Source organism: Furipterus horrens, unplaced genomic scaffold (assembly GCF_987537825.1).
Source record: "Furipterus horrens unplaced genomic scaffold, mFurHor1.1.pri manual_scaffold_4, whole genome shotgun sequence".
In the NCBI taxonomy this organism is placed as follows: domain Eukaryota; kingdom Metazoa; phylum Chordata; class Mammalia; order Chiroptera; family Furipteridae; genus Furipterus; species Furipterus horrens.
The window spans coordinates 22,584,334-22,609,794 of NW_028327174.1; the positions used below are offsets into that span (position 1 = coordinate 22,584,334).

Sequence of the window (25,461 nt, forward strand, 5' to 3'; positions counted from 1 at the left end):
TATCTCAGCCTTTAGTCAATATTACAACTCATTCTTCTCAATCCCTACAACCAGCCATACAGAAGTCACATAAAGGTACACATAGCCTTCTCTACACCACACCTGGACTCTGTGTGCTGCTCAGAGAACCCCGTGTGTGCCCTCTGCAAGATCCCATTGTCATTCCCACCACCCACAGCGACTATAAACCTCTTCTATCTTCTTCAAAAATTGTTTGTCCCCTTACTCCCATTCTTAAAAAAAAACCCAAATATACTGAGCTGTCAGGTATAAACTATAATTCTTACATAAAAGACTCAAATTAATACTTTATTTCCTTCACCATTGACTTGCCAGTGCATGGTTAAGTGTCCCTTCAAAGTTTGAGTTCATACAGATGTTTGAAAAAAAAACAAAAACAAAAAACAAGAATCTTCATATAACAATGAAAGAAGAACCTATGACTGAAAGCATTTCATACAAAAATCGCTGGTTCTACTGGCCCCAAACTACAAATACTGAAGGCCAAATTTGCACAAGATAATTGCAAGTTAGCACAAATCCATAAATTTCTCTCTCATTTGTTAAACGAGATCCCCTGTTCTTCTATTCCGACTAACCTAGTGCAGAAAACAGTGCCTCACATTATATATACAGAAACAATTTAAACAAGGAAAATACATCCTCATTCTTGTTCCTCCCTCTGATAGGCTCTCTATACAAAGGGAATATGTGTAGTAATTTGCAAAGTCACTTACAAAATCATTCTTACAAAAGCAAAATTTTCAAATAATCATGAAGATAGATTTTAATTGAGATAATACTAAAATAAACTATTTTGCCACTAAAAAAAGAGAGAATAGTAATTGGGATAATAAGAAGAAAGTAAATGAAACCCATCATTCATAGATGTTTTGTCACTTGAGGATTATGGGTAAATGTCTCAGATTCTCTAGCCCATTCATCTTCTAATGCCCCAGTAATCAGTGTCCTGGACCAAGTGCAAGAAGCAGATGGTAGGAGATAACCAAATTAGAATTTAAAGAGCTTTTATTAGCTGGCCAGTGACTACCCACTCTCACTCCACATAGGGATTCAAGTGAGTAGCCCTGAGTCTTAGTACAAAGCTGCTTATATAGCATAAACCCATATTCTGGGTTGCTAGCTGAGGTAGTAGCACAACACAACCATTGCTGGCTGGGGTGGGGTAACATTCTGTAGGTACAGGTGCTACCTATGCTTGGCTGATACATGACTTGTTTGGGGGCAACTGTCACCATGGGGCTTTGTAAAAATTTTCTACTCTAGTTCAAGCTCCAGCACAATCAGAAACCAGCTTCCTTGGAACTTCCCATTCACTCACCCCGTGGACGATGCCCTGACCGCTCCTGAACAAATGACTCCTGCATTCTCCCCATGATTGCAGTAGATTCTTTCCTGTGCACTTCATGCTGTCCAGCCAGAGTTGTCCTAATCCTGCCCCCAATTAAGTGGCCTTTAAGGCTTCTCCACAGCCCAGTTGTCTGCACAGGCACTGTGGAAGGAAGCTTTCTACTCCTCGGGCCCTTTCAGCAACACTTCTTTCGGGCTCAGACTCATCCTCGGGGGTCCCCACCTCCTCCCCCAGGCAATGGAAAATATGCAGCACATACCTGAGCAGGTGACTCCCATATCCCAATAGTGAATGCAGCTGTGGTTTCCCCAGCCTAAAGAAGGGCACTTCCACAGGTGGGACTCCTTTCCTGTGCATGCCACTTTATCAAGCCAGATCTGGCCTGATCCTGCCCCAAAGACAGAAGAGTCCACGACACTGAGGGCTTCTCCACAGCCCAGCTGTCTGCACACCACCTGGGCTTCGTCCAGATTGCAGTAGTAAAAACAGATGGTGCCCCAGGAGCCCTCGTGAAAGATCTCCACTCTGCCGGCACAGCGACTGCCCCCATCCACCAGGCGGAGCTCTCCACTGTCTGAGGAGAGAGAGAGACCAATGGGGCATTAACACAGGGAAAGAGAGAAGGGTTTTCTTGGCCTGTGGGACAAACTCACCTGAGCAGGTGAGCTGCACTAGGTGGTGGGTTGGTTTCCTGCACCAGTCACCAGAGAGTAATAGGTTTGAAAAATAGGAAAACAACAATAACCACAACAACAAAACAGTAAAAATTAAGCAGAAAATGTGACGAGTAATCTCATATAGAAAGTGTTAAACGGGTTCTATCAGAGTTAGTCTTCTGGTTTGTGGAGTTCTGCATAGCACCTGTAAAAGATATACAGGAAGTATTAGAATCTCTATCCAGAGCAGAGAAATGAGTTCAGTCATTGTAACGTGCTACTACCTGGATGGATTTCTTATAAACCACACACATTTTGGTGCCATTGACCTCAGAACTAGAAGAATAAGATGAAAGAGAATGGAGTAAGAAACTGGAGTGAGTTCATTAGAAGTCTCAGGTAGCAGCCATCAATTTTATCCAATTCAGAAATTTTCCTTCTTGGTATATAATATTCAGAGCTGAAAAATGGATCATGAGACAGGTCATGATTTATCCCAGAATACTTCACTTATGATTCAGGTCTTCAGATTCTACATCTGGATATTTGGTTTTAAAAAATGTGTGTGTCTTTGAGTAGATTGGACAACCTTAAATGAGCGATGCTGTCAGATGATATTGATTGATATTGGCCAGAAATTCCACCGGGAAGCATAGAATGTTCCTTCTTTCCCCAAACAAATCTAATCTTCATATAAGGAGTTGCTCTTATTCAAAATATGGAGTTATTTTTTCTCTGGGGGGAAATATTATGTATTTCTAACTTGGCCACAGAGCAGAAATAGATTATATTCCTGCTCAGAAAGTTCTTGAACAATTTTGACAGATCCACTCTATTATAATTCTCTAATTGTTACACATGAAAAGGGATGTAAAGAGAAGTTAAATAATGTCTAATTTTAGTAACTGATGAGTAGAGACTAAAACCTAGAACTTTTGTTTCCATTAAGAATGGAGGTGTAACTAGAGAGAATTACGCTTAGTGAAATAAGCCAGGCAAAGAAAGAAAAATACCATATTATATCACTGAATAGAGAAAAATAAGAAACAACACAAACAAATGAACTAAGTAGAACAAGAAACAGAATAACAGTTATTAGGGGTGAGGGGGAAAGGAGAGAAGGGGGATAAGTAAGGGAAGGGTTTAATCAAAGAACATGTATGAATGACTCATGGACATGGACAATGTGGGGGATATGATTGTAGGAGAAGGGATGGGCTGGGTGGGGGGGAACAATGGGGAAAAAATGGGACAACGGTAATTGAAAAATCAAAAAATAAAATTAAAGAATGGAGGTGTACATAGCAGACCAATGGTCCCACTGGGTACAAATAAAAAAGCTGGAAAAATGTAAAAAGAAAAAAAAGTAAAGGTATTAGATATTTGTGGATACCACATGAGTTAAATATGCTAATATTATGAGTAGTGAAGATTTTTGTCTAATACAAAAAGCCCCACCCTCAAAAAAGAGGGAAAAAGGAATATAAAGCAGGTGGGCAAATTAAAATCAAATGGCAGACATCCAACAATACCAGTAACTGCATTTAATGTAAATGGATTAGATACTTCAAGCAAAAGCTAATCTAGATAAAACAATAAAATTCAGATAAGTGTTATATGCAAAATACCTTAGATATGAGAACAAAAAATAAAAGGTTGAAAATAAAATGATGGAAAAATGTATTTATATACTATGTAAACACTAACCATAAGTCAAGTGGAGTAGCTATATCAATATCACAAAAAGCAGACTTCAAAATAAGATACACTAATTGAGTTAGAGAGAATTTTTATGGTTATAATTGGATAATCCCTTAATACAGATAAAAATATCAAAATCAGCCATTATCAGCATATGGCCAAAACCCAAGGAACTGGAAGTTTCAAGACATATAACAAGGCAGTGAGAATTAGAACTTCTTGCTTCTGTTGGGAGGAATAGAATTTCCCAAAGAAGAGAGACAAAGGCTTCTTACTGGAGGGACTTAAAATAAAAAGGAAATATGAGTTAGGGGAAGGTATCGAGAGGTGAAGAACCTTGCTAAAGTACCCAGAGACCAAGGCCCACACCTACAAGAGCTGACTCTTCTGCCATGTGGCTAGATTATTCTCATTTTAGGAGCTCGCATCCTGATATCTTGAGTCAGGGGCCCAATGGAGGCCAGATTTCATGTAGGATCTGTGGGAACTCCAAGAGAGAAAATCCACCATAGGACGTTGATAAGCACAAGATTCTTCTTAATTAACAGATCCTTCAGGATGTCATGGAACAAGCTCAAGTACCCCTGTGGGGCAGGGCAAAATTGACCAAGAGAGGTACATCCTGAAGTTTCTGAGGGTACATTCCTCCTCTGCCTTCAACGTTAAAATTAATTCACCCATGAGCACCTACATTTGGCATTACTCCTTTCTGCTCCAAGAATTAGGAAGGGAAAGTCATCACAGACAGGAAGACACAATTCTGCCAAGAACCCAATGCTGGGGAAAATCTATAGTAAAGCAGAAAAACATTTGAGCTGTGGGTTTGTGGGGAAGATAAAGAAACTAAACGTCAGGCTTAGATTGCTGGTGCAGGGTTATCCGGGGGTGTAGTTATGATACACATTGGGAAGGCTTTCTTTATAGACAAGAAGGTTTCCATCTCTGCCCTCAACATATACACATGCACATGTATTATCATCACCACTACCACTTCCACCACCAAGTCCAACAGTCTGACATAGAGAGTGGGACCTCTGTGGACTCCTATCTAAAACGTAGATTTCCCTTGGCCAACATATTCTTGCTTGCACATTTAACCTCCACCCTACACATACTCTTCAAACTCCTTCTCACCCATCTCTCCCTCTCTCTTTTTCTCTCCAACAAATATATGTACACAGACACACACATTATTGGCTAAAAGAGCAGAAATACCAAAATACTGATTGAGAGAGACATAATATAGACTACAGGAAGGATAGGTAAGAGATCCAGCCTGGATAGACCCTCAGCTGTAATCCATTACAGAAGGTGATTTGGACTTTTAGGTGTTGGAGACGGCTGAAACACAGATTTGGGTCAATCTGAGAACAAGGTTTACATCTCTGCAACATCTCACTCTTAAACTGGAGAAACAGAATTCCCACAGGAGAAAAAAATCAAATTTGACTGCCACTAAAGATTACATGTGTTGAAAACCAAGTGGTCAACAGGGAAGCGCCTTTACAGTCCCAGGGATGATCCCCCACCCCACCCCCCCTTAGATTTAGGGCTAATCCAGTCTCACTGCTGATTTTAAGAAGTAAGGCTATGCTTACCTTGAGCACTCGCTATGACACTGGAGAGAAAAACAGCAAGTCCTTGGAGGAAGCAGTGCCCCTTCATGGTCCTTTCGACCCTCCTGTCTGCAGGTAACAGTCTCAACTTCCTCAAACCATAAAGGAATCCTCCTGATCCTTAATGGGGTATCCTACAGCAGGAAGGGCGTTATATAGTCCCATCCCCTGACATCGCCATCTTCCAGCAGCCAATAGAAACCCTGCTTATGTCTTCCCTGCCATCACAGACTATATAAAAGGAAACTTCCTGAAATTCAAACACCAATTAGATGCTGAATCTTAAATATCTCCTTATATGAGATATATGGTTTTCTAATGTCAGGTGTTACTCTGACCCCCCCTCCCCCCCTCCCAGAAAGCTTATACAGTAAATCTATACTTAAAAAAACATGTGCGGCTTTCTTTTCTCCACGCCACAGGTCTGGCTCAGTGGCTGGTTCAGCGCAGCCAGGGAGATCAGTCAGATGCACTGTTTCTGGGACATTTCTACCACCCCATGGGCCAAATAAAAATGATTTTTGTTTGATTAGGTCAAGATCTTCAATGTCACATGTTATGGGTGCAAAGAGAGGAGAAGCATCTTCAGTAAGAACAAAAAGTCAAGTGAATAGAAAATTATTATTAGAAAGATAAAGAATTCTCAGGTATTTTGGTTTCTTTGGAGATATTTGGAGGTGGGCAAAGAGGGTGGGAAATGGAGATGGAAAGAGACTTTTCTTAGGGCGAAGCAAGCATGATGTAGTGTGCAGATGTTTTGCTGAGGTGTACACTTGAAACCTGTCTGGTTCTGTGAACCAGTGTCACCCCTATAAATTTATTTTAAGTAGCTATCAGGTAAATAAAAAAAATAGAAGTATTCAATGTGATGGAAAGGAAGGACTTACAACCAATATTACTCTATCCAGCAAAGCTATCATTTAGAATGGGAGGGCAGATGAAGTGCTTCCCAGAGAAGGTAAAGCTAAAGGAGTTCATCATCACCAAGCAATTATGATATGAAATGTTAAAGGGACCTATTTAAGAAAAAGAAGATCAACACTATGAACATTAAAATGACAACAAGCCCACAACTATCAACAACTGAATAAAAAATAAAAACAAAAATAAACTAAGCAAACAACCTGAATAGAAATAGAATCATAGGTATGGGGATCATTTGGAGGGTTATCAGCTGGAAGGGGGAAGGGGGAGAAATGGGGAAATGGTGCGGGGAATAAGAAGCATAATTGGTTGGTACAGAATAGACAGGGGAAAGTTAAGAATAATATAGGAAAGGGTGAAGCCAAAGAACTTATATGCATGACCCATGGACATGAACTAAGGGGGGTAGGGGTGTGGAATTGCTGGAGGGAAGTGGGGTACTGGGCAGAGGAGAGGAAAGGGAAAAGAAATTAGGACAACTGTAACAACACAATCAATAAAATATACTTTAAAAAATAAAATAAAATAAAATAAATGTTGAATAGAAAAAAAAGAAAATAAAAATACAGTGAAACTTATAGAGGGTTGATTTTCCTCTCATTTTACTTCTGGTTTGTAAGTAAAAGCCTCATAAAGAGACAGAGCTTTTGATGACAATAAATATAAAGTCTGTTTTTTTCTTTCCTTTTCTCACATCACAAAGAATTTATGGCCCCCAAGACCTCCATAATGAGAACAGACACTTCCCCTAGGGATAATTATAGTTTCCTGAGACATGGTAGTACCACAGATTTCAAATTAGTTGCAAAATGAATCCCAGTTTTACAATGTGGCCATTTGCACCTGATAATCCAGTCTTCAGTGGTTAGAAAGTGCATGACCTTCTACTCCTGGGTCCTCTTTTCAACATTTCTGTTCCTATGCCTCCCCTTTTGTTCATTTTCATATAAACCAGTTAGTCCATTTTTGCATGCTTTTCAAGCCTCTTTGAATAAATAAATAAGGTGACTCTCGTAACAGTGCTTGAAAATGGAATCAATTTACACAAAAATCTTAGTTCTCCTCTGGTATCAATAAAGTAAGTACTAATGTCATCATTTTGACAATAATATTTTTATTAAGGTATAATTAACATTAACATTGTGTAAATTATGGTGTACAATGTGTTGATTTGATACATTTTTGTAGTGCAAAAATGGTTACCACCATAGCATTAGCTTATACCTCTATCATGCCACATAATTATTGTTTCTTTTTTTGTGGTGGGAAAAATTAAGATCTAATCTCTTAGCAACTTTGAGGTTTATAGTATATTATTGTTGTCTATAATCCCTATGCTGTGCATTAGATTTCCAGGATTCATTTACCTACTGGTTGCAAGTCTGTACCTTTAAGCACCTTCCCAATCATCCACCTGTTCTCTGGTAAATACCATTCTACTTTCTGTTTTAAAGTTATTTTTTATTACACATATAAGTGATACCATGCAATATTTGTTTCTGTCTGTCTGACTTCTCACTTAACATAATGCCCACTTAGCATAATGTCATCGCACTTGCTGATTTTTGGGTTTTTTTGCTGGTACTTTTTGTGTCATATCCAAAAAATTATTTATTGTGCTGTTACACAATAAAGATAAGACCTCTCAGGGCTCAGAACCTTCAGAAATAAAGGTTTGGTGCTCCCTACCAAATACTGAATCTCAGCTGAAGTGCTGGATGAGGAAGAAGGAACCCTGACATAGAGGAGTGATATCATCATCAATGTCTTCCTTCCACAGAACGCCAATGTATAGAATCACCCACAGGTGAGAGAGCCTTGTGGAAGTTCAGAATTCCAGTGGAGAAGTTCAAACTCACCACAGGAGCTAAAATCTGAAATCAGATGCATTGAAGAGGATAAGAGGGACAGGTTCACTTTACCCATGTCACCACTCCCCCAAGGTGGCCCAGCTCAGTGTCTAGAAAGACCTTCCTGGCTTGTGATTTATCCTGTGGGGGAAGTGAGAGCCTGAGGGTGTGCCTATCTTCCCCAGGTGTGCAGGTCACAGTCAAGGAGGCCCACTTCTTTCTCACTCCATCCAGAGTACTGAGTCATGAGCTGTCCAACTCGGGGTTGAGGATTCCCTGGGAGAGCAACAGGTAGTGCTTTAGAGAGTAGCAAAGGGGCATGGATTTACTAACTGCCTGTGGACTCCATCAGAAAGCCTGCTCACAGGTTGTTGGTGATGCCTCACCTGCCAATCTCCACTACTGGCGCACAGGCTCCCTGAGCTCTCTGCATGCCTCATCTGAGTCTCCCCACCCTGTGGCTGGCACCCTGAGGCTTTGCAGGGGGCTTGTGAATAGGTGCAGAAAACTGACCTAACACTGTAGGCCTGGAGAAACAATGAACCTGATCATTTATCACTGTCTTAGGAAAAGCAAAAGGGAGGCTATCATTACTCAGCTTGGCTTTGCAGGACCAAGAGAAGGAATACAAGCTTCTTGAGAAATACAACTTTCTTTAAAATATACATATGTTTTGTGATGTGAGGATTACCATGGATGTTCTCCTCTGCTGTCCCTTATGAGGAAAATTCCTGCAGGAATCATTGTGGTAAATTCATATAATAAAGAATGGTTCTGAATTTCTAGTTGGATTCTAGAAATCCCTCTCTTCTGAATTCCAGTATTTTTCTTTGATCCTTTCTTTGCCCCTGTGATTTCTTTTGCCTGAGAAGCCAGTTTTAGCATTGTAATAGTTTGTGCTAAATCTTCCAGACACTCCCCCTCCCCCAACCTCCACCTCATGTACTATTCTGTTAACAGTTTGGATGGCCTGGTGGATATTCTTTGCTCTTTTCTATTTACTATTTAACCAGACAAAGGTGGTTTCTTGTTACTATGTTATGGTTTACCAATCTTGGAAAAGCCTAAGTGAAAAAGCCTTACCAGCCATTATGCCCTCTGACATTTGGAAAGCCATGCAAGCACTGTCAAAAAGAAGCCAAACTTCTTCTAGTTGATCATGAGCATCGGTGAATGAGCATAGCTCCAGAGGATAGCACAAACCAATAATGAACTTTTCTGTAAGGTTGCCCTATTCTCTGTAGAGCTTAACTTGGTTGGATGCCTAGAAGTCCCTGTTTCTTGGTCCTCTTCCATACTTCCTTTTGATTTCTTTCCTTCCACTCTCACAGTTAAGGCTACATCGGTTACATTACCTGAGCAAATGCAATAACAGGTTTGTGGATGACCACTTAATTTCATTTTTGAATGACTAATTTTTTTCTACTTTGGGACAGTAGATCAGGGAGGAGTAGCCTTCTTGAGCCACTGAGTCTCCTGGGAAAATCCTCATTGAAATACATTAGGCACATTTTTATTCTAACCCTTCAACATGACCTCCTGTCTCTTCTTCTCTCTGTCTGTTGTTGCCCTTACCTAGAATTTATTGTATTGTGCAAAACAGTTTAGTTGTCTGGGTCTCTACAGTGTCATTCAAGGTTAACTCAAGAGGCTCTTCTTTCACAATGTGAAAGACTAATTACACTGTGTTCTTAAGCAAAAACAACTCTTTCTGTACCTTCTCTCCATCCTTATGCCATATAGACAGTGCTGCAGTACTTTTTAATAGCAAATATTTCTTCCTGTTATATTCCTGTGTGGTTTTAGTTGAAAAGCCGCCAAATGATACATACACATATAAATATCCGGTCTCCTCTGTTAAGTCTAAGACTCAATAAGAGACTGCACAGTTTCCAGCTGTTAGTTGCTGTGGTTTGTCTTGTGTATCTTTGGAGACACAGAGAGATTTGCAGCATTTGTGATATATTTGCTGGCGATAAGCTGCTTCTGTTCTTGAAAACCAAAACTGCTTTAATAATTGCTGAAATCCTTTGACACTAAAATATCAGCAACCGAAATAATATCCTAAAAAATTGTTCATTCTTAAGATAATTTCCCTTAAATGTCTAGCACAGTGCCATTCTGTCATTCAATAAATATTACTTGAGCATCCATTAAGTTATAGACATTGGAAATACAGAGCCATTCCCCAAAATCTATTTTTGGAGATTAAGTTGTATGTAAATAAATGAGTCAAAAATTTCAGGCATTAAGACAGCAGTACCCAGAGGTAAAATAGGGGCATAAAGGAGGTACTTATGTATAGACTTATGCTACTCTTAGTCCCTAATAGGGCCTCAGAGGATACCTTATCCTGTAGGGACCTTAGTTAACATGTACAAATGGGGAAGGATTCTGATAAGGAACAAAAGAATGTGTTCATAGACTTTTTGTATGTTAAAGGGAAGAACTAATTTTTGCTGTATTTTCTTTTTTTTCTTTTTCTTTTAAATCTTTATGGGCGCCTTATTCAGATGGTCAGCGATCTGAGAAGACAACGGGTTTGTACCCTAATAGACTGTCTTAAATTCCAGAATAAAATGGGCCCTTTTTGAAGGAGAAGAGTAGGTAAGGGGTTGGAATTCAGGGAAAAGGTTAATTGGATAAATGCTGCAGTGTCCTTTCATCTGTTCTCTGGGCTGTGGTCTTTGTGTCCTGGGAGGCAGTCACCGTGGAGCACAATGGCTCAGATACCATCTTGATTGCTTGCAGTCCTCCTGGGACACAAAGATGGAACTGCTTATGGTTTCCTGGAATCAAGGTGGGTTGTACCTCCAGTTCCTGGGTTATGGTTCGATTCCCGGCTGGGGCTATGTGCACAGGGCAGCCAATTGATGTTTCTCACATTGATGTTTCCCTTCCTCTCTTTCTCCCTCCTGTCCCCCGCTCTGTCTGGATGAGTATTTCTTCTTTATATCTTTGTTTGCTGAACTTCCATGCAGTTTGATTTTCTGGAACTTCTGGTTGTTTCTAATTTTGAGGTAGTTGTATTCCTTCTTAGTTGTGGAGAGAGATGCAACATGTCTGTCTATGCCTCCACCGTGACTGGAAGTCTCTGCTGTATTTTCAGTGTTTTAGAGCAGGTCTGTAGGCAGAATCAAGTTGCACAAAAGCTCCATATGCAACAAAGCAGCAGTGTGGAAGCATGTAGCTTTCAACTTTGAGTGCCAGTGATGCTGGAAATCAAGGTTCCTAAACTGAGGCATGTCCTCATGTCTCTCGGTCCAGGTGTTCTATGACCCGAGCTGGCGAGCTGGACTCGCTAATGCCGACAGTCTTTGACTGATCAGGCCTCAGGGTTTCAAGACATTCTGTGACTTAAAAGGAATCTTGCAGAGTACTCCATCCTCCCTAATGTTGACAAGGAAACCAAACAAAGCCGAGTACAGGTAGTGCTGGTAGTGCTTAACCCTGCGTGCTTTCCATTAATGTTTAAGGAACAGTGTATCTGTTCCCATAGTCTTGAAAGAATAGATGATTGAATTCCTATTTTTTGCTTTTGATAGAAATCATTCTTTATAGTTTATATATTAACCTCCTTTTGTTTTAATCCGAAGTAAGTAATTGTATAATGTAATCAATATTGGAATGTGCCTGTGAGCTCATTCCTTACCCTCCCTATTGATTTCTATACTTGTAAAACTCAATAAAAGGAGAGGTCTTTGTGCCGCTCGCTGCTGACCTGCCAGAGCGTGCGGCAGCCCTCCAACCAACTCATTCTCCGTGCTGGAATTACTTCCGCGCTCTCGACCACATTTACTCCAATAGCCAGCCATAGACAGGCAATATTGGATCAGCTAACCAAATTCTGCTCCTCTTTTATTTTGATTTGAGATGTCTTCCAGGCTAGAGAGCAAACTGTTGGATTTAAGTGGGTTAAGAAGCACCACCAACATGAACTCAGATTCCTCTGGAGCTGTTAATTACATAACCTATGATCAGAGGTGGATTAATCATGAAGTTAATGGAGCTTCAGCATCATGGCCTCTCATTGCACCAGCCCCTTCCAAGGCCTTGGTAGGGGCCCTAGCACTGTGCTCACAAGGGCATATGTTTTTTATATGACATTTTCTTTCTTTTTTTTTTTTATTTTGGTTTTTCAATTAAAGTTGTCCCCTTTTCCCCTAATTTCTCTCCCCCACCCAACTCACCCCCTCTCCCGCAATCATATCCCTCCCCGTTGTCCATGTCCATGAGTCTTTTATACAGGTTCTTTGACTAAACCCTTCCCTTACTTATCCCCCTTCTCTCCCTCTCCCCTCCCCCCTATTGACTGCTATTCTGCTCTTTGTTCTATTTAGTTCCTTTGTTTGTGTTGTTCTTTATTTTCCTGTATTAGGTGATATCATATGGTATTTTTCTTTCTTTGCCTGGCTTATTTTTATATGACATTTTCTTGGATTGAGAAAAAGAAGCAATTCAATGAAATTGTTTCTTACCCACCAGCCAAGAAGGTAATTAATAGGGCTGAACAGGAGACATTAAATCCAGGAATCAGATTGACTCAGAAAATCAAGAAGAGGTTTAAAGACAGCTCCTCCATTTTTATTAGTACAGGAATGGTGGAAAGATAAAAATAAAATCAAAGATGTTGGACTGAGGAACCCAGAGGGAAGAGGAGGTTGTTAAAGATTAAGGTCAATATACGAAGGGTCAAAAGTGGGGTAATGTGAGCATGACTGTGAGCACAGACTGACATAAAAGGAAAAGGGAAATGCACTTAGGTCCAGGTGCTCTTAAACAGGGGTTTAGATCTGGTTGTCAGTAAATGGAAAATGGTGACTGTGAACCAACAGAATCCAACACAGGAAGGACTATGAGATCTGATAGAGCAACTTGGAATGATTACATAGAGGGACACCTAGGGAACTCTTTTCTCCAGGAAACTATTGAGAAGAACCTTCTTTTTTAAGAAATATGTTTTATTGATTATGCTGTTATAGTTATCCCAATTTTTTTCCCTCTGCTCCCCTCCACCCAGTGACTCGCCCCCCCCACCAACTGTCCCCCCCCCTTAGTCCATGTCCATTGGTTGTGCACATAGTTCTCCTCAACATCTTCTGAACTACTCCATTCCCTCCTACTATGCTTCTTAATTCCTGCATCCTCTCCCTCCCTTTTCCCCCTTCCCCCTCTCTGCTGACCTCCACCAAATATGTTCCCCATACCTATAGTTCTTCTTCCACTCTCATTGCCTACTTAGTTTGCCTTTGTTTCAATTCCCTAGCTTCTGTTGTTGGTTGTTGTGATACAGTTTTCATTTAAATGTTCATAGTTTTCATCCTCTTTCTTCTAAACAAGTCCCTTTGACATCTCATTTAACAGTGGTTTGGATCTAATGAACTCCTTCAGTTTTACTTTGTCCTGGAAACACTTTCTCTGCCTTTCTATTCTGAATGACAGCTTCACTGAATAGAGTAATTGTGGCTGTACGTTTTTGCTTTTCATTACTTTGAATATTTTTTGCCAGTCCCTTCTTGCCTGTAGAGTCTCCTTTGAGAAATCAGCTGATAGTCTAATTGGAACCCCTTTGTACATAATTCTTTTCTTCTCTCTTGCTGCTTTTAAGAGTCTCTCTTTATCCTTAATTTTTGACAATTTGATGATAATGTGTCTTGGTGTGGTTCTTCCTGGGTCCAATTTTTCTGGAACTCTCTGTGCTTCCTGGACCTTTAAGTCTATTTCCTTCTCCAAGTTAGGGAAGTTCTGCTTCATTATTTTTTCACATAATTTTTCAATTTCTAGTTCTTCTTCGCCTTCTGGCAACCCTATACTTCAGATGTTTGTTCGCTTAATGCTGTCCCAGAGGTTTCTGAGCCTCTCTTCATATTTCTCACTTTTTGTTTCTTTTTTCTGCACTGGTTGACTGTTTGTTCCTTCCCTATGTTCTGATTTGTTTATTTGATCCCTGGTTTTTCTTTTCCGACCACTTGTCTCGTATGTGTTTTCATTCATTTCAGCAGGACTAGCCTTCATTCCTTCCCTGTCTTATTCAATATCTTTTGTTAATTCTGTAAGCTGCCTTATGACTATAGCACTGAACTGGGCCTCAGAAAGATAATCTATTTGTTCATCAGTTAATTCATGTATTTGTTTTTGGGTCAGCTGCGTGATTGGTATTTCAATCATGATTCCTGCCATCCTGACCATTTTTGTTTATCTTCCTTCTTGGGTGGGGCTGTCACATCTCCTATGCTATCGGGGGCAGAGCCCTGTGCACTCGTCACTACCAAGCGACCCGTCTCACCACACTGTGGTGCTTTGTGTGGGGGCGGGGGTCCAAGATGGATTCCTGCTCTTACTCTCTGCTGAGAGACCGGGAGCCTCCTCTTCCATCCCCATACCCTCTGGGCCTCACAGTCTGAGGCAATGGGGCTCTGCCTTCTCTGGCGTTGGAATCACGAGCTGATGGGTTCAGTCTGCAGCCAGGGGTGGCCCCTGGGCGCTTTTCTCCTCCCCTTAAATATGGGTGTCTGTGCTTATTGCAGTCCCACCGCTCGCCACTGCAGCCACCAGCACAGCATGATCTCTCTGCCCTGGCTTCGCCCCTCCTACCCGTCTGGACCAGCACCACTTGTTTATAATTCCATACGTTGGACTTCCATGTAGCTTTATTTTCTGGAACTTCTGGTTATTTATGGTTTTGTGGTAGTTGTATTCCTTCTTAGTTGTGGAGGGAGACAAAGTGTGTCAGTCTAAGCCTCCATCTTGGCCAGAAGTCGAGAAACACCTTCTTTGGGTGACAAATTCCATCTTCTTTTCAAGTCTTCTTTATCCATCATATCAGTCAGAATAGGCTATGCTACGCTGCTTGAACAAGTTAACCCCCAAATCTTAGTAGCTCTCACACACAAAAAGTTACTTATCAAACTGTTGTGGTCAGTGGAGAACTCTGTTCCACATAGTAATGTAGGGATCCAGGTTGACTGAGGATTCACCACCTAGTAGATGTGTCTTCTGGCTCTTGCAGTTTCTGGGGCAGAAAAGAGAGAGACTAGAGAATGGTACCTGGGGTTTTTACTGTCTCTTCTCAAAAGTGACACATGTGATATTCACTGACACATCATTGGCCAGGACTACTGATTGGGGATTAGGAAAATAAATATTTGATGAGTGTTATTGTCTGTGCCATACCTTCAACCAGACTCTTAATAGAAATGCTGTCAGGTTTTTTTTGTTTTTTGTTTTTTTGCCTTGGAGAAACTTCTGAGGTACAGCTTCATGCAGAAACTAAACATGATCTGAATCTTCCTAGAGGGATTTGAAGATATTTCATATTGACATTTGAATCCTTTGACTGGTGGGGTCTCTAACTGCTTATCTCCACTTCAGTCTGTGCCAATTGTGATTACTCAGATTTGTGTCTCCCATATTCTCTACCTCCCCCAATAGTCATTACCTTCAGGGTTATCTCATTCTTTGTTTACTAATTCATTTCTTTCTTTATCCAATATTTATAAGCTCTTACTATGTAGCTTTATTTGGCCCTAAAGAGTCATTGAAAAATAAGATACATTCCTTGCTCTCAAGAAGCTCTCACTTCAAAGACAGCAAGCAAGTCTGTACAGATTAGTTAGATACAGTAGTAATTTTGAGCAGGAAGGATCAGAAAGAGCTTCATAGAGGTGATAGTTGTGTGCAGTTATAAACACAGGAAGATTTGGGAGTGATTTTTCTGTAGTGGGCTTGAAAACATGCCCTGTGAAATTTGAATAAGCATAAATGTAGTATTTTCTATTTTCATAACTGATTTTATCTTTTTCACTAGCAGCGGGTGTTTGTGTGGAGTAAATGTTTCCATAAAAATCAACTCAGACTCTTCCATTTAAAATGTCCCCTTCAACATAGCTCAGGTTTGGCATAATTGATACTTTGTCAATTCTAGGTTGAAACTCCCTGCTGGTTTTTCTCTTTTTCAGGAGGGATTGCTTCTGTTTCTTCTCCCAAAGATGGTTTCTGGGATAAGGGGGCTTTTTACTACCCTAATGGCAGTGGAGAAGGGGTCTTTGGGTCTGCATGTTGTCCACTTAGGACCTGTTTGTCTCTGATTTAGGAGGTTTGATCTGGACTGGTCTCTGGACATAAAACACTGAACTTGTGGAGAAATGAGTGAGGCCCATTGGTCAAAGTCTGCAAAGGACTGAACAAGGATGATGCGCTGTACCTGAGCCATCTCCTGACCTTGCTCTTTTATGCCGTTGTGATGAAGTGGGCTTTGGTAGAAGGAAATTTACTAACCCTGTACCATCCACAAGGAATGCAAATTGGTCAGGTGAATCTTCAATGCTTTCTTGAAATAATCCAATTAATAATTTATTTTTGAATGTTCTATAGATATTTTTAATTCCTAATAAATATTTTGTGTTTAATCACTGTCTCTGGTAGGACTGGAGAAACTGTTTCTCAAGCAAAGGTGTTTAATTATTAACTTCCTCAGAAAAGAGGTTGCTTAACTTATTAAACCTCCACTTTATTATGGGTAAATTGAAAAATGTAATGTTACATTACAATATTGTTGTAATATATTGTATTGTTTTACAATCCATAAAGCCAATTCACCAGTTATTAAAGTAAAGGAACATAATTCTTTCTGCTCTTTACTGCTACATTTCTTATTCAATATAGAAGCTGCTGAACTAAAATTTTTTACAATAAATTTCTCTTCCTCTTATAGTCACATGTGGTTTTAATTGAAAATGTGCCAAATGATAAAGATATAAACATCCTGTCCTCTTAGTGATATCTGATAGAACATGAGGCTTTATGATCTTCACCTGTCCGTAAGTTGTGCTCTGTTTTCTGATCTTTGAATGCACAAAAACCTGTAGCATTTATGTGTTTAGAACCAGCTGTCTCAGCACTGCCCTGGGAATGGTGCTGCATTTGTTTTTGGAAATTGGAATTTACTGTAATCACTGCAGAAATGTAGTGTTGCTTTGAACATAGCTCATACCATGTAATGGCATTGTATTAAATACATTAATGTAATGGCCAATGCAATTATCATTATATCAAATGATATAACTTCCATTGAGATATTAAGTCCTCACAACATCAAGTTGAACAATATTATCAAAAATAGTTATTTTTAATTGAAATAACATGTGTGCAAAACACTTAACCGAGTGCCGCTCACTCACTCATTCCTTCCTTCATTTATTCAATAGACATTTTTGGAGTTTTTAAATAGCCAGACATTGAGGATATAAAGGTGAATTAGACATAGAACTTCTAAGAATATTAGAGCTTATAAAGCAATACTGGTAAGTAAACAAATGAGATCATGAAAGGGTTACAGATGCTAAGATAGAATTTCATGATCAGCAGAATGGGAACACAAAAGAGAGAGGAGTCAGTTGTAGAAGGCTCACAACTCTGAGTGGCACAATTATCATTATGCCATCAGGGCACCACTATAGTTTCATAAAAGATTTTTGACAGGCTCCAGTCATAGCTAGAGTTAACAGAATTGAACTTTACATTCTAGAGTCCTGTGATTCCTGAGATAGGATGGAGAGATGCTATTCTACCACTTTTCTACTACTAATATCTAGCATTTATGTTATCACTTAGTACTGCACACCAGGACTATACTATGTAAGCAGGATGGTTACCCTCATTTTAGAGATGAAGCAGTGAAAGCACAGAGAGTTTAAAGTCACACATACAGTATGGGCAGAGCTGTGAGTCAAGACCAGGACGTGTGGCAGCTGAGTCTGTTCTCTTGACCACCACATTGCAGTCTCTCACGTCCATTGTGGGACCCCGCTGGGTGGTGTTTTCTCTAAAACCTTGCTCCCTTTCATATTTTATAAGATTGTATACTGATATTGCCTTATGTGTCAAAGATCTTGCCTTTATCAGAGGACAAGTTGGCCCATGTTGACCGTGCATCCCAATTCTGGAATATAAGATGCTGCTTGGAGACAGCATGCCAGCCCTGATTGAGACCCTGCAACATCTTTAGAGCCCATCAGTCCATATAGCAGGATCTGACCCATAAATGTGCCTTATCTATGAGATCTCAATCCTGAGCTAAATGAGACCGTATGTGACTGGTTACACTAAATGCATGCCTATGGCATCCTCTGGGAAGAGGTGGCTGGACTCCACCAAGCATATCCCATGTTCTAGGATCTAGGTAAATGGTTTCTAGTGATTGTGTAGAGTCCAAAACTGGGTAAGGAATAATAAATCTGAGCCCCAGATGGAGGATAATGTCATGTCTAAGTGACAGCAGATTTTGATTCTAGCTCCAGCAGCTGAGTTTAAATTCTGGTTCTGATATTGTTAATCAGTTACCAGTAATCGATTAAATTATAGGTATAGAAGAAGACATGGACTTCTATGGGGCTTAGGCATGCCTAGGTCATTCTTAGAAAATTAATGAGAAGTATTAGATGCATGTGTTCAATTGTCCCCCCCCCCCCTTCCTTTTAATTTACCTAAGTCCCAAGAAGAAAGAATGGGCACGGCAGGAATTGAGAACTTGTACCTGCTGACATGGGTCCTTTTAGTGAGGAATGTGACAAGGCTGTGGCCTGACTCACAGCTGCCCTCACTGTTTGTCCCATTGAGAACTTCAGGTGTGGCATGCATCAGGGCATGAAGCTGTCTCTGAGCTCTGATGGGGGCTTTGGGGATGGGGGTGTCACAGAATGTTTCCTTCCCACATGTGTGCTTAAGAGTTGAAGAAAAAGATGAGGGGATCACAGGGTTGGTTTGTGTGCATTGTGGGGGTGCATTATGAAAACATAGAGCTTCAGGAGTGACCAAGAGTGGGTGGTAGCATGGGTTAAAAACCTTAAATTTTGAGGCTGGGCCCTATCTTGCATACCCTTACTTCCCTTCTTAATCTTTGTAACAACCCCAGGGCTACTTTCTGGAGAGCATCTGGGAGCTTCTTTGATCAATGGAAACCAGAATAAGGTATCAGTGACTAAACTGGGCATGTGCTCTTCTGCATTTGGCTTTCCCCGCAACCCACCTGGATTTCATTCTTGCCACACCTTTCCTCATGGCCTCAGATCTAAGAAGGTGGGGTCACTGATGGTTTCAGGTAGCATCTGCCCTTTTTTCTGTTTCACATGCCTCTCCTTTGCCACCCTGTAACAAAAGACTTTCTCCTTCCCCTTTGTGTTTGGGTAGTTCCCTAAAAATATTTTTTGTATCTTCTCTATCTATGCTTTATAACACAATTATTTTGAGTCCTACCAAGCCAAATTCTCAATTTGGTGTTTAGAAAATCTTAGTCTTTCAAATTCTTTTAATCTTGGAACCCCAAAACCCTATTTTGAAAGATCAGAGTTGAAAGTTGACTCCTATTTTTTTATTTCTTGTAATAACAATCGCTTTCTCTCTCAAAGCATAATCTTTTACATTTTTTTCAATGGATATGAGCTTTTTGTTTTAACTTTTGGACACCCAGAAATAACCATCTCCTTTCTAGTCATTCAGAAACCAAAATTAACTCTCCTTCTAACATGCTTATTTCTCTGTAGTCCTTCTCTTTTTACTTGCTCACATCACATCATTTCACAGCCTCTTGTGAAGGGTGCTAGGCATTTATTTCTGCACGGTTCTTTTCTTGATTGATAGAGGGTACAAGTGCAAGAATGTTATCCTGCAGAATTTCATCTTATTTCCCTTGTGCTAATTAGGATATTAATTTGGATTTGTAAATAATAATCCTGGGTTTATTTCTAAACAGAAAAAGTGTTTCCCAACTCTTCCAGATCCACCTATTGATGCTGGCACAGAGCTGACACTGGGATTAATGGGTTGATATACACTTAGATCAGAGGAGATAGTGACAGGAAAGTAGTCCTCACACAAAGTTTGGTGCAAAATCATTCTGTCAAACTCTTTTTAGAGCAAGAGGATCTTCAGAAACTCAAAGACATGGCTTCTCTGTGCCTTATGCTGCTATTCAGAGTCTGATTCTGACTCAGTGAACAGCTCTTACTTCTCTTTCAATCTTATTTCCTCCCAGTGGGAGCTGAAGCTTCTTTAGCTGAGAAATTTACTCAATATAATCTAGTTAGGACAATTATTGAGGAACTAAAACCTTTGGCAATAATTTTGTTCATTTGAAACTCACATAGTAATCCATTGAGTCTTTTACACTATCTTCCTGATTTTCCTCTTAAATGTGACTTGATTATCTTAACCACTTAACCACTCTCCCAATTTTTAATGGATGGCTTTCCTATGGTTCCTAAAAGGGTTACTGCTTTAAGAAGAATCTTTATTAAAATTTCTGACCTTTCTGGTCTCTCTGTGATATCATTACTTTTGCTTGCCAATGCATTTCTTTCTTTTTTTTTTTTTTTTATCTGATTGACTCTCTTAGGTACAGTTTTCCTTTGTGAACCATTAACAACTGATATTTATTTCCCTTTTCTATTACCTTGTCCAAGAGAAGTTGGATCTGAGTGTATCAGCATTTAAATCTTATCGTTTTCTTTTTTTTTTCTTTAATTTTTTTGGCTTTTCAATTACAGTTGTCCCATTTTCCTCCCATTGCTCACCCCCACCCAGCCCACCCCTTCTCCCGCAATCATATCCCTCCCCGTTGTCCATGTCCATGAGTCATTCATACACGTTTCTTGATTAGACCCTTCCCTTACTTATCTCCTTTCTCTCCCTCCCCCTATTGACTACTATTCTACTCTTTGTCCTATTTAGTTTGTTTGTTTGTGTTGTTCTTTAGTTTCCTGTATTAGGTGATATCATATGGTATTTTGCTTTCTTTGCCTGGCTTATTTCACTAAGCATAATTCTCTCTAGTTTCCCCTACATATCTGCCCAGCCTATGTTTTAAGATCTTAGTGTTTCTTTTAAGGAAATGTGTTTCTCATGACTACTCAGTTTGACATCTTATACTTTATTTATTACAACCATTTATGGTTGTAATTATTGCTTCTTGTAGAAATGTTTTCATCTACTGTCATTTACTTCCAGCCTGAAAAATTTCCTTTAGCATTTTCGTAGTAAACGTCTATTAACAATGGGTCTTCTCAGTTTTCATTCATCATGACATTCTGGCTGTCTTGTCATAATTGCTACTAAGCAGAGATGTTTTCTGGCTTGTGTTGCAGACCCTGGAATGGTATATTCTCCAAAGTCACTCCCTCAAAAACGCTGATTTATAAGCATCATAGATCATTTGAAATAATTGCTGCTATTCTCCCTAAGTCTAAACATTCCGAAAGTCTGTTTACCAACTCCTGGCTGCTCTTTGAGTGACCAGTCCACAAATAGGCTTGTTCTGGAACTCTCCCAAATGGGTGATGAAGCTTGTCCTAACTTCCTATTCCTTAAATTTTCCTGATTTTTATCTCCCCAAATTATAGGAGCCAGCTCTCTTTTGTGACTTCATTAACACTATGCACCTAATAATTTTTGTGAGTACACTTTACTTCTTATTGCTTTTATCACTTTCCTGTGGCCAGTAAGCATGTATATCAGAGAAGCCCTGGGTATCTTCCAATATTTGTGCCCTCCCCAAACTTATGAAGATTACAAGAGTGCATATAGTTTAGGCCCCTGGACAGCATCCAGAGCCATCAGTTAAGTAGTACATTGGACTCAGCTCATAAGCAGGCCACCTCTTGCAGTTCTTATATTAGTTAGGCAATGCCTCCACATATTAACTATGTGGTGGAGTGTTTGAAGGTGGAATCTTTATTTGGTCACTGCTACATGATATGTCTATACCCTGAAGAATCACAACAAAACCACATTTGTATTTTAAATTGTTACCAAATCAAAGCAATCTAGAAGCAATATATTTTCAGAGAAGAAGCCCACTCATCTGAAATTCTTTTTTTATTAGTTTAATCATATCAGACCCCTTCATCCAATCTGTAAAACCTATAGAGCCAAAGTTCCTGAGTCATCTGTCTGTATTCTTTCTGGATCTCCTCTGTGTAGGTCTCCTCTTCCTTGCTTTCTTGCCCACTTAGATTCAGGGCTGTGGGTGAGTGCCATTTGTCCTCCATCAAATTTTAGTAAAGAGATGGGTTATAATTTGCCAAGAAGGCTTTATAATTAGACACACATGAAATGACAATGTCCTGAAAATTAAGAGGAAGTGAAGGCAAGGAAATTCTACATTTAAAAGGATTTGATAACTGCCTTGGCTGGTGTAGCTCAGTTGGTTGAGCATCATTCTGCAAACCAAAAGGTCATGGGTTTGATTCCTGGTCAGGGCACTTGCCTGAGTTACGGGTTTGGGCTCTGGTTGAGGTGTGTACAAGCGGCAACTGATTGATGTTTTTCTCTCACATTTATGATTCTTACCCTCTTTTTCTCCTTATTTTCCCCTCTCTCTAGAATCAATTAAATAAGTTTTTTGTAAACACTTAAAAATAAATTAAAAAATATAAAAATCAGAAATAAATTTGATAACTAACAAGACATGAGAAAAGAGTGAAGGATTTGTGTGAGCTTCAGTAATAAACAAAAGAATAGCCTAGGAAAATAGAGTTGACAAAGGAAAAAACACATATAAAATTATTTTTATTTTAATTATATTTTATTTTTGAAAACTTTGTTTAAAAATTTTTAAAGTATATTTTATTGATTATGTTGTTACAGTTGTCCCAATTTCTTTTCCCTTTGCTCCCCTCTGCCCAGTACCCCCCTTCCCTCCATTAATTCCACCCCTCTTAATTCATGTCCATGGGTGGTGCATGTAAGTTCTTTGGCTTCACCCTTTCCTATATTATTCTTAACATCATCTTGTCTATTTTGTAGCAACCAATTATGCTTCCTAGTTTCTGCACCATTTTCCCATTTCTCCCCCTTCCCTCTCCCAATTGACAACCTTCCAAATGATCCCCATACCTATGATTCTGTTCCTATTCAGGTTTGCTTGTTGGATTTTGTTTTTATTTTTGATTTAGTTGTTGATAGTTGTGAGTTTTTTGTCATTTTAACGTTCATAGTATTGATCTTATTTTTACACTTCATATAATAATGGCTTGGTGATGTTGAATTCCTTTAGTTTTACCTTGTCTGGGAGGCACTTTATCTGGCTTTCCATTCTAAATGATAGCTTTGCTGGATTGTCTTGGTTGTAGGTCCTCGCTTTTCGTCACATTGAATACTTGTTGCCAGTACTTTCTTGCCTGCAAAGTTTCTTTTGAGAAATCAGCTAATAATCTTATAGCCACCCCTTTGTAAGTAACTCTCTACTTTTCTCTTACTGCTCTTAAGATTTTCTCTTTATCTGTAACCTATGGCATTTTAATTATGATGTGTCTTTTTGTGGTCCTTTTTGGGTCTAGCTTGTTTGGGATTCTCTGTGCTTCCTAAAATTGTATGTCTATTTCCTTCTCCAAATTTGGGACACTTTCCTTCATTATTTCTTCACATAAGTTTTCATTTTTTGCTATTACTCTTCTGCTTCTGGCACCACTATGATTCAGATATTGGCACATTTAAAGTTGTCTCAGAGGTTCCTAAGCCTCTCCTCATTTTTTTCAATTCTTGTTTCCTCTTTTTGTACTGATTGACTCTTTTTCTTTCTTTCTTATATTCCAAATCATTGACTTTAACCACAGTGTCCTCCCCTTAACCACTGGTTTTGTGTGCATTTTTTTCATTTCATTTAGCATAGCCTACACTTTTTCCCTTATGCGTTTGCCGTACTTAAGCATACCTGTCAAGCCTGTGAGCATCTTTATCACCAATGTTTTGAACTCTGCATATTTAGGTTGGCTATCCCCTCATTTGTCAGGTTAGCTAGCTCCTTGTTGCTTAGTTCTCCCACTGGAACCTTGATCCATTCCCTCTTTGGGCCATGCTTCTCTGTCTCCTCATCTTGACAGGCTGCTCTGTTTGTTTGCCTCTGTATCTTAGGTAGAGCTGTCACACCTGTTACATTGGAAGGGATAGAACCTTAGGTATTCATCAGTACAGAGCAACCAGTTTCACCACATTGTGGCCCTGTGTGTGGTGGAGGGGTTTGAGAGGGGAACAATGCCACTTGCTCGGCACTTGTCCCCTTTCCAGGCACTTCTCCTGCTTCCCATATGGGACTCACGTCCCTCTATTTGTTGCCATGGCCATTGTTCCCAGAGTGGGTGGTTTTGTGGACATTCCAGGACCATTGGGGCCCTTTGAACAAGGTGACTCTGCTGAGAGACCAGCATTTTTTTCCTCTGCCCCAATCCCCACTGGTTTGCACAGTCAGAAGCAATGAGGTTTTATTTTCCTTGTCACAGGAACCATGAGTTGTGTGATGTGGTCTGGTGCTGGGTGTACTCTCCAGGTGTTCTTCCCTACTTTTTAAAACATGTGACTGTGCTTTCCGCCAGCCTGCCACTGCTATTGCTGCTGCTGTCACCACCACATTGCTTCCTCTCTGCCCCACGTCAGCCCCTCTTACCAGTCTAGGTGAGTGTTTCTTCTTTATATTTTTGTTTTTTGGATTTTCATCCAGCTAGATTTTCTGGAACTTCTGGTTATTTCTAGTTTTGAGGTAGTTATATTCCTTCTTAGTTGTGGAGGATGATGCCACAGCCTATCTAGTAGAATTTTTATTATTTATGCTATTATAGTTGTCTCAATTGTTTTCCCTGTTGCCTTTCTCCACCCAGTCAACCCCTACTTCCATAGTCAATCCCCACACCATTGTCTATGTGCATGAGTCCTTCATATATTTTCTTGGACTAATACCTTCACCTTCATTCAAACAGCCTCATCTCCCTCCATTGAGCAAGATAACGAAAGCTATATTCATTCTCTCTTACTAGCCAACCTCTCACTCTCAACTTTGAAACTGACACCCAAGTCTGGTGTCTAGAAATTGTTTAAAACTGATAATGTGACATCCCAGGAAAGAGTATACATAAAGTTCAGGGATTTTTTTTCCATGAATTCATCTTGCTAGGTATGAGGGTATGAGTTTGGGCCAAGTTTAGAGTCCCTTGCCTATGAAGAGTGACCTGGAACATCTGTTTGCCTGGGCAAGGTAATGCCTTGAGTAGCTTGTGGATGAGATGAGAAAACAGGTCAATTATTTCATCTTGGATTTCCTCTTAGGGAAACTGATTGAGGACCAATCCTCTACAAGAACTGAATCAAACTTGCTAAATTATCCACAAAAGAAAACAATATTTTATTCTGAATATTTAATTTTGAGCAATTCTCATATATAGTGAAATACAATTATAGGTCTGCACTATTCTACTGGAATACAGTCAATTAGAGTATCTGAGGCCTCATCTCAGGTTTAATGCAACGGCTTTAAAAGCCACTGTAGATGTTCCAGGGACACTTAGTTCAATGTCATC

General features: G+C 39.8%; 1 protein-coding gene across 1 annotated transcript in view; it reads right to left on the reverse strand.

Moving 5' to 3' along the window:
- The window catches only part of LOC150011305 (scavenger receptor cysteine-rich domain-containing protein DMBT1-like), a 199,303-nt gene that overhangs the window by 130,057 nt on the left and 43,785 nt on the right, over nucleotides 1-25,461 (reverse strand). The window contains 1 exon segment of the mRNA XM_090275094.1: nucleotides 1,632-1,946. Within this exon segment, the coding sequence (XP_090131220.1) occupies nucleotides 1,632-1,946 (315 nt within the window).